Genomic DNA, 12,422 nt, shown 5'->3' with positions numbered 1-12,422 from the left:
TAGTGTATCGTTTTTTGTCTATTTATAACAGAATTCTTGAGCACTTCTCAAATATTCTTGACCTTGAAATGTGACAGTTCTCACATTTGAAACTAACCTGTTTGAGACCAAATACAGCATATATATATATATATATATATATATATATATATATATATATATATATATATATATATATGTCACTGCATTTCATAAAAAAACACATTTCTGTATAAGGCCAATTGATGGCACAGATTAAAATGCAGTCAGTGTCTTCTGCCTCATTTGTGTCTGAAAATCGATGATTTAGCCTATTGTAGTGCTTCTCAACTGGTTCTGCTTCAGCACCCACATTTTGCATTGGACAACATGGCTACCAAATGGTTTATTGTACAAACCTGTATCTAACATAGTTTGGGTCATATTTTCTTCTACTTCATACTTTCATAGATTTGTTAATGGTTTTCAAGAATGTTCATGGTTATTCGAGGAGGGCATGCGACGCAATCTTTCCATGTTGGCATCTGCAGACAGATGAATTTGTGCCAAAACACTGTAGAGTTTGAATGGATGTAGTTACATTGGATAAAACGTCAGCTAAATGTCAAAGTAGTAAAGTTTTAAACTGCTTCTGATCTGAACTGTACTGACATACCTGATGGTGTAGAGTGTGGTAGCTTTGTTGTGTCTGATCTTACTAAGTGTTTCTCAGGTACATGCAAGAAAAGTGAAAATAGCACTTGCATAAGGACAAAGAAATAGCGCTGAAGTGCTACTAGCAGCACTTTCTGTATTTTGGATGAGGTGAATGCTTGGGGAGAATGTGAGTGATTGTGTTTTAAGGGGAGAGGAGGGAAGATCGTTAAGGGTGGGGATTTTTTTAGGATCGTGTCACAGAGCTTTGCACAAACCACAGTGCTGTTTTGATAAAGAACCTAAATTACGTGGGAGTCCGGGAAAGAGACATATAAACAGAGAAGGAGAGAGAGAGAGAGAGAGAGAGAGAGAGAGAGAGAGAGAGAGAGAGAGAGAGAGCTTAAGGAAGAGGGCTGGAAGGAGAGAGTGAATATAACCACCCACCTAAGAAGCTGTCAGTCCAGTGGTCAGAAAGCAGACATTTCCAGACGTTCTCAGAGACAAAAGTGAAAGAAAGAGTGAAGGAGATTCCAGGAGTATTTAACTCAGATATTGCTTCAGTGTGACAGAACAGTTGAAAGAACTAGGATACACAGCAGGAAAGGTACAGCTTCAGGACCAGACAAGTGAATGGACACCTTTTGCAGTCTAAGCGGACTTGATCCTCTGTGGGTGAGCATCTAAAGTCCCTGAATCATGAATAATATTTATATAGATCTTATAAAGGATTCTGTTTATTATTTGTAGGTTTCAATCTTATACTAATGAATAAATATTGTTTTTTAATTTTATGAACACAATGTTTTTAAAAAAAATATTTTGTTTCATAACATTTTTTTTTTTTTATTCTATAATTATTTTTATACTTACAATTTCTTATTATTTTTGTCATTTTTAGTTTTTTATTGCTTTAGTTTTTTTTTTTATATGTGCATTGAAAATTATTTGGAGACTGTATTTAAGACTTCACTGGTTTTTATGTGCGGCTTAATTTTTATACATTTCAAGAGGAATATTTAATAAATGTGTCACATTATGTTGTAGTAGTTGGAGATGTTGTATGTTGTATTTTAGAATTTTATTTTGCATGGCATTTTATATTTTGAATGAGCTTGCAGATGGTAATGCTACAAGTGTACACTGATTTCATCTGCTCCAATTGTCAGAATTCCTGGCAGGCCTGGATGAAACTGAATCCAGTCACTGGACTAAATTAATTGAACATAACAGAATAGAAACATCCAGTTGAAAGCAGCCCCATGTCATTGATGAGCTAGCTTGGCCAAGACAAGCAATGAGTAAACAAGTAAAAATGTGATTGAAACACAATGCATATTCTAGATTTTCCCAACTACCAGTGTCCTAAAAATGTACCAGCATGCTATACAAAAAGCACAAAGAGTACAAATTTGTACCTAATTTTGGATGTTCCGGACCATTCAGATCATATCTGGTCTGTGTGTGGACAGGGTTTGGATCAAGACAATGTTTTGAATGGCCATTGTATCTCTTTCTTCAGAGCCATTGTCAATGCATTGTATTTTCATCCATCAATTATCAAATAACTGGTAAAAAAAACACCAATACCACACCCATCTCTTCATCTCTAGGACTGGAACCAGACATGGTACACGCATAACCCTGAACTGAGCATCTGCTTCCAGAACACAGTCCTGGTGTGGGCTCCATGCATCTACCTGTGGGTCTTCTCTCCGTTCTACTGCCTTCATTTGTACTGCCATGGCCAAAATCGTCTACCACTCTCTTCACTCTGCAATGCCAAGCTGGTAAGACAGACGGCTAAAACCTATTAATGTAATACAAATCTGTCCAGGGCTCACAAGTACCAGTTATGTGGGCCAACCCAAACCAGAGAGTGTTAAAACAAAGTGAACGTGGTGGTCTGGGTAGACATAAGTGTCAGGTTCACGCAGAGGTTGAGGAAGACAGCAAAAGAGAGCAGTGTGTGTAACTTCATTTTGTAGTGTAAATGCAGTTAGCACTCTAGTGAGCTGTGATGTCGATTTTCATTCTCGTTCGAAATATAGTTGTTCCTCCATTTGTTTAGAGTCAAGTAGATTCCCAACTTGTCTTATCATAATGTAAATTGCACCTCGCCTCTACATGTCGGTGCTCACCGGAGCTTCCGGGAGACTGACTCAGTTCTCACACTCATATGAATTGTCTTTGTTCTTTCACAGTTGTTGGGGTTCTTCTTGGCATCCTTTGGTTTTGTGGAATTCTTTTACATCCTGTTGGAACGAAGACAGCAAATCGAGCAACACCTTGTCTTCTTCATCAGTCCCATCATACGCAGTATCACCGTGGTAATGTAACCCTTAGGTTCCATCCTTATTATGAATCTGCAAGTCAATATTATTGAAATTTCGTTTGGTGCCACTAGAGGCACAAAAATTGGCAACTTAATCTCATGACAAATCTTGGTAATTTGTATGGGATGGCGAAGAAGATTTCAAATATAGTACAGATAAAGTGTGTAAGATTAAGATATAGTATGACTTGACTCGTACGAATAGGTACGACTTTTATTACCATAGAGAACAAACAATCAAAAAACATAAGTTCAAATCAGTACAACACAGGCATCATATTTAATGCTAGCCTCCCAAGCAACACATTGTTTTAAGAAAGAAAACATCTGTGATTTACCTGTAATACGCTTCCCTCGTCTCGTTCCAAAGTCCAGTGTTTTCTTTCTTCCATGGTACATATATACACAATGCATACAAATACATTTTCTTATGAAAATCATGGTTATGGTTTGGGTTAGGTTTAGGTTTAGGCAAGGGCTTAAACTTAGGAAAAATCATAATAACATTGTTTGTTGGTTAATTAATGTTTCTCTGTAGGAGTAAAAAAGTAGAACGTTTTTGTACGAGCCAATTTTTTTTTCTTTTCATCCCCTTTCCTCCCAATTTTGAATGCCCAATTTCCACCACTTAGTAGGTCCTTGTGGTGGTGCAGTTACTCACCTCAATTCGGGTGACAGAGGACAAGTCTCAGTTGCCTCCGCTTTTGAGACTGTCAATCCATGCATCTTATCACGTGGCTCATTGTGCATGACACCACGGAGACTCCGCTTGTGGAGGCTCATGCTACTCTCCACGATCCACGCACAACTTACCACGCACCCCATTGAGAGCGAGAACCACTAATCAAGAGGTTACCCCATGTGACTCTACCCTCCCTAGCAACCGGGCCAATTTGGTTGCTAAGGAGACCTGGCTAGAGTCACTCAGCACACCCTGAATTCGAACTCGCGACTTTAGAGGTGGTAGTCAGCGTCAAAACTCGCTGAGCTAACCAGGTCCCCCCATAGCCAACTAATGTCTAACAATTTCACCATGTCACTATGACCAGGGGTGGAAAGAGTACTGAAAAATCATACTCAAGTAGAAGTACTGTTCTCATTCTAATGCATGATGCACAATTTTCTGAAGTTTGTGACTGGTGTAATGTTCTGCTGAAGTATTGCTCTGCAAATGTTGATACATTTCTATCTTTATAAAGGCTAATCATAATTATAAATTATTTTATCATCATCTCTTCCCAAAACATTTTGTGTGAGTAGATTAGTAGTAGCTGTCCTAAAAACTACCCAAGTAAGAGTAAAAGAGTAGCTCATTTAAAAGTACTCATGAGTAGTGAGTATTGAGTACCGAGTTGCAAAATCTATGCCTCATTATAATGAACTCTGTATACCAACTTTTAAAATACATCACTTATCTATGATAAACTACATGAATCTGATTCCAAAAAATAAAAGGGAGACATGATAACAGAAATGAAAAGATTAAAAAGTTATTTTCAATACACTAATCACCATTTTAAATTGTAATGTATGAAACAATTACATTAAAATCAGTTTATGTGGATCTAGATCACATAAATCAGCAAAAAAGTAGTCTAATCCATGTACCTCCAGTGGTTTAATCCATGTCTTCAGAAGCGATACGATAGGTGTGGTGAGAAACAGATCAATATTTAATTCATTTTTTACTAATTCTCCTCCCTGCTCAGTCAATATCCACTTTAAATGTTACTTTCTTCTTGTGTTTTTGTTGATTCACATTCTTCATGCATATCGAATAGAGAGAAGAATTTCTAGCAAAAATGGACTTAAATATTGATCTGTTTCTCATCCACACCTGTCATATCAATTCTGAAGACATGGATTAAACCACAGGAGTTGTATGTATTACTTTTATGTGCTTATTGGAGCATAAAAATGTTGGCACCCCTTCACTTACATTGAATGGACCTACAGTGCTGAAATATTCTTCAGAAATCTTAATTTGTGTTCTGAAGAATGAAAGTCATAGACAGATGCATGAGGGGGAGTAAATGATAAGAGAATTTTCATTTTTGAATGAAATATTTCTTTATGTAGCACATGGGGGGGCCACATTGTCCTCCTTTTGAGATACAATGTTCCACAATGATGGAATGTTTTTTTATCTTTTAAGCCCAGAAATATTTGTGTTCTCATTCTAATGCATGATGCACAATTTTCTGAAGTTTGTGACTGGTGTAATGTTCTGCTGAAGTATTGCTCTGCAAATGTTGATACATTTCTATCTTTAGAAAGGCTAAGCATAATTCTAAATTATTTTATCATCTCTATTTTCCTGGTAATTTATTATACCAATTAAAACATTCTCTACATCAGGGGTCAGTATTATTAAAAATGTAACTGGTTTATTCTATTACTTTAATACTTTTAAAGCTACTCAAGTTATTCAGTCAAAAGTAGTGACTGGTTTTCTCATTTCCTTGTTATTATTGTTTGAATAATAGACTTTATATGACATAGCCTACTAGACAGTGCTCAATTCGGTTACATGTACACTTCAAGTCTGACATTTTGATGCAAATATGCTTTTTGTCCCACTGTTTAAGTTCACTTTAGACATAAACGACTGTGTTTATATTAAATCCTCACCAAGACGGGCATTGGCGGAATTATAAAGTGTATTTGATCATTTAGGCACGTAACCGCATTAGAGCTCAAATATTAGCCGTCTATAAATCAAACAGCACGCTGCTACAGACGTCAGGAAATAAAAAGTCAATCTTTTATATTTCATCTAGATCAATCAACCAGTGGTGCTCTTGCTATGGCGATTGATGTAATGAACACCCCAGTTCTAGATGTAAAACATAGGCTTAATATAGAAAACTACTCAAAAGTTTTATCGAGGACATCTCTCTTTTTTTAGATAAACATCTAGATCATTTTATTGCCCAGCCCTTTTGATAACAATCTCAGTTATAGATAGTTAAATTACAGGCTACGTTAGACCCACAGAGTCTAGTAAGCAGAAATATTAGATTTACCTCGATATGTTTCTTCAAATCAGAGGCAGGATTAATGCTGATATCTGGCTTGAGCAAGTTAAACTCACATGACACGATCATTCAATTGTCCTTTTTCACTGTGAAAAGCCCTTTCAGTTGCATCCGTGATGTTCAGCTGTAAACTATGCTTGAGGAATTCTGGAAATGATACCCCTTTACTAATAAGATAACATATCTAAAAATCCTGCCCCAGCATCCAAGAAATATAAGCCTGAAAGATGGATGCTTCACCAACATAAAGGTTAAAACTTAATTCGTCAACTCTTACAACCCATCCTGGCCATCATTTACTTTTCAGCACACCTGCTTACGTCTGCAATATGGCTCCTAACTCTTACAGCGTAGGAACTGTTTTCATCTAATAGACTGTGACATTTTGAGCCGAGGTAGGTTAGGGGCACACCTACGCTCAAGCTAATGAACACAATCTCATCATCCCTTTCTGTTCCATTTGCATTCTGCAGAGACGGCCACCAGACCAGTCTCATGACCCATCTGTGGTCTCCTCAGACACCTAAGTCAACATTGGCTGGTGTCAAGGAAAAAACACTTAAAGAGTTAAACAGTGCACTTTTGTCCTCAAAACACCCTCATCAGATTGTGATCTTAATTGGACACATAGGAAAATAATATACTGTCATTGCATGGCCAAGCTCAGGGATGCAGGTTAATAAAAACACAGACACCATTTTGGGGATTTATTAACTTGGTGTTTAAAAATTGCTTTAAAATTGCCAAAAATAAATAAATAAATGCTTTGTTTGCCTTGTCCTACCTACTTTATCACCTATGGTTTCTCTTACGTAATATCTGAGCTTATGTTGTCAACAATTTAGAGAAGGTGAAAGAAACAACCATACAATTTAGCTCAACCAAGTCTCGGGTGTTTATTTGTCTATTTTCAACTTACAATCTAGGACCTAGTATCCTACTCTTAGAGTTCACCATTTACATTGATCTTAGTTCATCTTCCACAAAGCTAACTTTAACCAGTTTAAGACACCACAAAGCAGGTCTCAGACCTGTGAAAAAACAATGTGGAGCTTCATTCTGTCATGATTCTTAGCTACTGTTTCAAGCTGGCAAAAGCTGCTGCTGGTTTTACTATGTGCTGGTGTTTAGAGGCACAGGATGCAAATCTGTCCCTTTCTTCTATTGCTCTTAACACTCCAGGATAATTACTAGCTGTGCACCAAGTCTATGGTTTAAATGAAGCTTTGGCTTCCTCCCACTATCCAGAGGAGTCATTGAGTGCTCTTATGAAGCATGAAAACAAAACACATCATCAACAATGCAGATGTTTCATTTACTGCTCTGTTTCCAGGTAGTTCAAACCCTCCGCAGGTGTTTTTTATTAGGAGGTGATTAAGAGTTCCTCTTTAAAGTTTCACATTATTTTTGGTTATAAGGCTTTGGTTTGGAGGAGGCATTTGTGGAACTCATCCCAATGCCTCATCTGTCCCACACCAGAAGTCTCCTGGTTACATAATCAAATGATGTTTTGCGCTACCTAGGAGATGCTGCAAAAAAGTCTGTTCCCTCCACTAAATTTAGAACTGACATGCTCAAAACAACACATTATCCGAGGGATTGGGCAATAACCACTGTATGAAGGTCTGGTTTTGATAAATAGAGAATTTCAAATGGTTTTTGGAGCAAGAAAAAACACAGTAATTAAGAGAGATCTGGGACCAACAGATGCCAAACATTTCTGTTTTATTAGATGAGGAAGCTATGGTGGTTGACAGGGAAATCCCAGTGTAACCTCAAAAAACAAAACTGCTGAGGCAAAAAATAAGGTTTATTTATTATGTACTGTATAAGCCTACAGGTCATAATTAAGGCAGAGTAATTTTATTTACAGGAAAGTTTCCCAAACAGACCACATGAAATTACTCCCATCTTGAACTGTATTCATTGAAGTTGATAACAATGTCATTAACAACTCTGTGTATGACAGGTGTTAGCTGTGTGTGTGATTCATTGGGAGCGAGTGCGGGGATGTCGTTCCTCTGTCTTCCTGTTCTTCTTCTGGCTGTTGGGCGTGGTGTGCTCCCTGATTCCACTCCACGCAAAGATCCAGCTGGCTCTAGAGCAGGTGAGAGAAATGACACTGACGCAGACACCCCAATCCAAGGAAGTTCAATTTTACGCTACATTCTGAAAACCTTGGACAAACCACTACATACAGTAACATATGGCCACATATGGGCATATGTACACAAATTCACATATGGATGACTGCAGCAAACACAAATGCACATGTGGAAACATACACGTGTTCAAACACATACACATGCTCAAACATACATGTTCACACATACAGTACACAGATATAAGCAAATACATTATAGCACAGCACACCCACAAAATCACATCCTCATACAAAACAGCTCTGCATTCCAGCAGTGTCTACTGTACCCTTGTTGATTCACCCCATGTTAGGATTTTATTTGTCACATTCATATTATTATTAAGTTGAAGTGAATTCCAAGTAGGTGTTTGTTTGAAACATATGTTGAATTGAGAAATATGAATGATTTTTGCCCGTATTGGATTTGATTTGGAAGTAAAAGTGTTGTGTCTGTAAGACAATTTTTATTTGCATTTACATTTTTATTTGCATTTTTGATATAAAATAAGTAAACAACTCACTTGCTTAAAGGAATAATCCAGGTTCAATACAAGTTATGCTCAATTGACAGCATTTGTGGCATAATGTTGGTTTAATAACGAAACCTTGAGGTTACAGTGAGGAAATGGGATGTGGACATGAATGGGGCCAATATTTGGAAGGTTTAATAGCAGAAATGTGAAGCTTATCATTTTATTAAAGCACTTACATTAATTCTTCTGTTAAAACTCATGTATTGTTTAAACTGTAAAATCGTCAAAGTCGGATTTTAGGTTTTGTTGACATTGCATTGTCATGGCAAAGATAAGATGTATAATTGGCTATAACCTTTAACAGAAAAGGTTAGTAAGAGATTTTATCAAACTAAAATCATGTTAACATGCATATTGTTTACGTCTTGTGGCTAAACTTTGGAAACAGTGAGAATTTTGACATAAAAAGATTTGTGTACATGTGAACCCACTGAAACATGGCATTCAGAACAGCACTTATGTCAATAGGTATGTATAATTAAATTTTTCAAGAAGTTTTGATATCCTTCAGTCAGCAACTGAAGGAAAATATTATTATAATTTTTTTGCAAGGAAAATATCACAGCTAGCATAAAAACAGGTTTAATTTTAGAAACCAGACTAGGCAAAATTCTGACCCATACTGTATCACTCTACCCTAAGAAAATGGGTCAAAACACAAAGACAGATAAGAATATTTCTCACTGCATACATACTGTAGTTTATTTTTGGATAAGAGAGGAAAACATTTTGACTGACCTACATTTTGACCACCAAAACCACTCTAGCCTTGTTTTTTTTTATTTATTTTGTGGTGTGGATAAGAATATAGCCTCTATCTTGGCAAGGGGCTCCACAGCCAAGCGGATGTTTACTACAGGTAGAGTAGCCAGGACTTCAGATACAGCACTATATACAGGACACCAGGAAGATAAACTTAGAATCCACTATGTTTTCAAAATGCATGCAAAGCATATGAACAGCACATGTGATAAAGTTTTCAAATATAGCAGCTTTTGGCTCCTCACCAACAAATAGTGGCCGGAGGTTTCAACAGCAGCAATCTATGAGTTTCCAGATTGTAGCGTGACTTGAGGCCTTTTACAACTCTTTTCATACGTAATTCATTTATATAAAGCAGGCCATTAAAGAGTTTGGTTTTCACCATGATTTGCCTTAACTGTTCAAAATAAGCTTTACTATGTTGTTAATGCCAGCGCACACCCATGTCTTCTGACATTAGGCACAGTAAGAATGGGCAAGCCTGCTTTGCGCAATTTCTTATAGAATTAACAGATCATAATGTTTACATTGATCCTTAGTTTGGGACGTGACATCACTTAGTAAACAACATGTCTCCAGCTTTCTCCATCAACAAGCTCTTCAATGCATATTCAGTCAGAGTGATCATGCATAATATTTTTGTTGACCAGCTGTAAACGCCCTCAAAATCTGGCCCTTCAGCTACAAGGTTAATTAGATGTTGTCTTGAGTTTGGTGTTCATCAACAAGGTGAATTAATAAATGAATGAACGTTACCCTTATATAGCGCTTTTCTGACATTACACTCAAAGCTCTTTACATACTGAACAGGGGACTCTCCTCAACTACCTCCACCTGGATGATGCGATGGCAGCCACATTGCACCAGTATGCTAAGCACACACCAGCTGTTGGTAGAGAGAAGAGAGTAGAGTGAGAGAGCTAGTTCCAGGTGGACGGAAGCAACTGCTTTCAGGTCCTTGAATAACGTATAATGCGCGAGTAAGGGCAGCCGCTGGATTTTCTGGTGCCCCCCTAGGGAGTTGGTGCCCTACGCAGACAGCGTAGTCTGCTTATAGGGAGCGGCGGTACTGACTCACCCTTATGCCATCCCAGATCTGTATGCATTTTGTTCTTCAGCAGAACTCAAACAAAGATGTTTATAAAAAAATTATCTCAGCTCTGTTCATCCATACAATGCAAGTGAATGGTGATGAGACCTTTGTAGCTTCAAAAATCACATAAAGGGAACAGTAATCCATAAGACTCCAGGGGGTAGATCCATATCTTCAGAAGCGATATAATAGGTGTGGGTGAGTGTCCTTTTTTACCCTAAATCTCCACTTTCACATATGAACATCATATGTGATGCCTGTTTAGTTTAACCTTCACATCTGAAATTGGGATCATATCATACAATCAGTCGTAACAAACCATAAAAATAATGTGCACCTGGATTTAATCAAAAGTTATTCTAGATAACTAAGGAGGTCTTGATGATTAAACTAGATTTGTTGGGACACCAGCAACACATTTTGTGGACCAGCATACAAAACACAATGCCATTTGTTTTCTTCTTCATCAGGGTCCATGTAAACAGAATGTTAAGCAACATATAAACAATGTGCGTTGTGATGTCCGTAGATTGGGAAAGGAACATCATCACTTTAAGATGATGGGAAATCCCTGGTTGTGGTACTCATTTAAAATGGAAAGTCTGCCTGTGCTCATTCTCTCTAATCTGTATATCATTCTTGTGTCTCTGCTTTTTAGGGTCTCTCTCAGGATAGTGTGCGGTATCTGGCCTTTTTCTCTTACTTTGCCTTGCAGTTGGCACAGCTCTTTCTTAGCTGTTTTGCAGACCGGGCACCCTCAGGCAAAGCTGTCCTCAAGGTATGAACAGAAAAAAGTGTGCAGCTCAAAAAGTCATTCCCCAAAATAATAAATCTCAAACATTCCTGTGGTGAATTACTGTTGTCTACACTGAGTTTTACGTAAGAAAGTAAACAACCCCTCCTGAATTATGGTAATGGCTGGAGGACATCATTCTACCACCTTCCGCAACTCTGTGGTGCTTAGATATTAGCTACACTCACGACAGGATGTTTTTCAGAATTCAGCTTGACTCATCTACAGTACATATTAACTCAGGTTTTCTGTGGTCTTCCTGCCCAGATAATGATATATGCTTATTTTCAAGTAAATTCTTGACTCATTCCACCCAGTTTGTTTGTATGCAAATTACACACATAGCTCAAAGCAAAGAAACAATTTCACTGAACAAAATCTGCAGAAATTCGTTTTAAAATCCTCTTGTGAGATAGTAGTCCATCTCACTTTTCTTCTCCAGAGAAAAACAAGGAAACAAGCTCAGAGAGAAAGTAGTAAGTTTGTAATGAGGTTGTAGCCACAGATGTCTGTGCCACACCCATTGATCCCCTCCTGGCTCAGTCACTTCCTGTGCTGGGTTATTCACAGAGTCCTGAAGAGTGAGACCTCTGTTGAGGAGGTGGGAGAGAGAGAGAGAGAGAGAGAGAGAGAGAGAGAGAGAGCATTTGGGTGGATGGGTAAGGGGGCAGCACTGAGGTCAGCAGTGGGTGGAAGTGTGTTACTTGGCACATAAGGCACACACAAACATACACATAGAGGTCTACCACTCTTACTCATAAGCACTCTCTCACAGTTTCTCTGTTTACTCTCAGTTCAATGATGCCAAATATGATTTCTAGCTACTTGGTTTCTCCTTCCAAGAAAACAAAACTGTGAATCTCTTATAACTGACTGTTGACAGTTTCACACCTGGTTTAGTCTTTTGTGCATAATTTTCAAACAGCTTTCAACAATTCTTGTTATAGTATATTTAACAGCATTGTGAATATGATTTTGACTATTCGATCGTGCTGACAACCTCAGTCAACTTGTTTGTGTCTTTTTCTCAGAATGCATGTCCTGTTGATGATGCATCATTCTTGTCCAAGATCCTCTTTTGGTGGTTTACAGGGTAGGAAATTAAATAAATTA

The 12,422-nt window shown here is 37.7% G+C and overlaps 1 protein-coding gene across 1 annotated transcript in view; it reads left to right on the top strand.

The window, feature by feature from the left end:
* The first annotated feature begins 1,117 nt into the window (after positions 1–1,117).
* LOC127654172 (multidrug resistance-associated protein 1-like) overlaps positions 1,118–12,422 on the top strand; it is a 30,788-nt gene continuing 19,483 nt past the window's right edge. The window contains exons 1-6 of the mRNA XM_052141221.1: positions 1,118–1,287; positions 2,226–2,402; positions 2,817–2,942; positions 7,955–8,092; positions 11,175–11,294; positions 12,341–12,402. Of these exons, the coding sequence (XP_051997181.1) occupies positions 1,246–1,287; positions 2,226–2,402; positions 2,817–2,942; positions 7,955–8,092; positions 11,175–11,294; positions 12,341–12,402 (665 nt within the window). The 5' untranslated portion in view covers positions 1,118–1,245. The remainder of the gene's footprint in view (positions 1,288–2,225; positions 2,403–2,816; positions 2,943–7,954; positions 8,093–11,174; positions 11,295–12,340; positions 12,403–12,422) is intronic.

The sequence above is a fragment of the Xyrauchen texanus genome, chromosome 13 (assembly GCF_025860055.1).
Source record: "Xyrauchen texanus isolate HMW12.3.18 chromosome 13, RBS_HiC_50CHRs, whole genome shotgun sequence".
NCBI lineage: Eukaryota > Metazoa > Chordata > Actinopteri > Cypriniformes > Catostomidae > Xyrauchen > Xyrauchen texanus.
The sequence above is the reverse complement of the archived record's forward strand: the minus strand, read 5'-3'. Positions and strand labels throughout refer to the sequence as shown.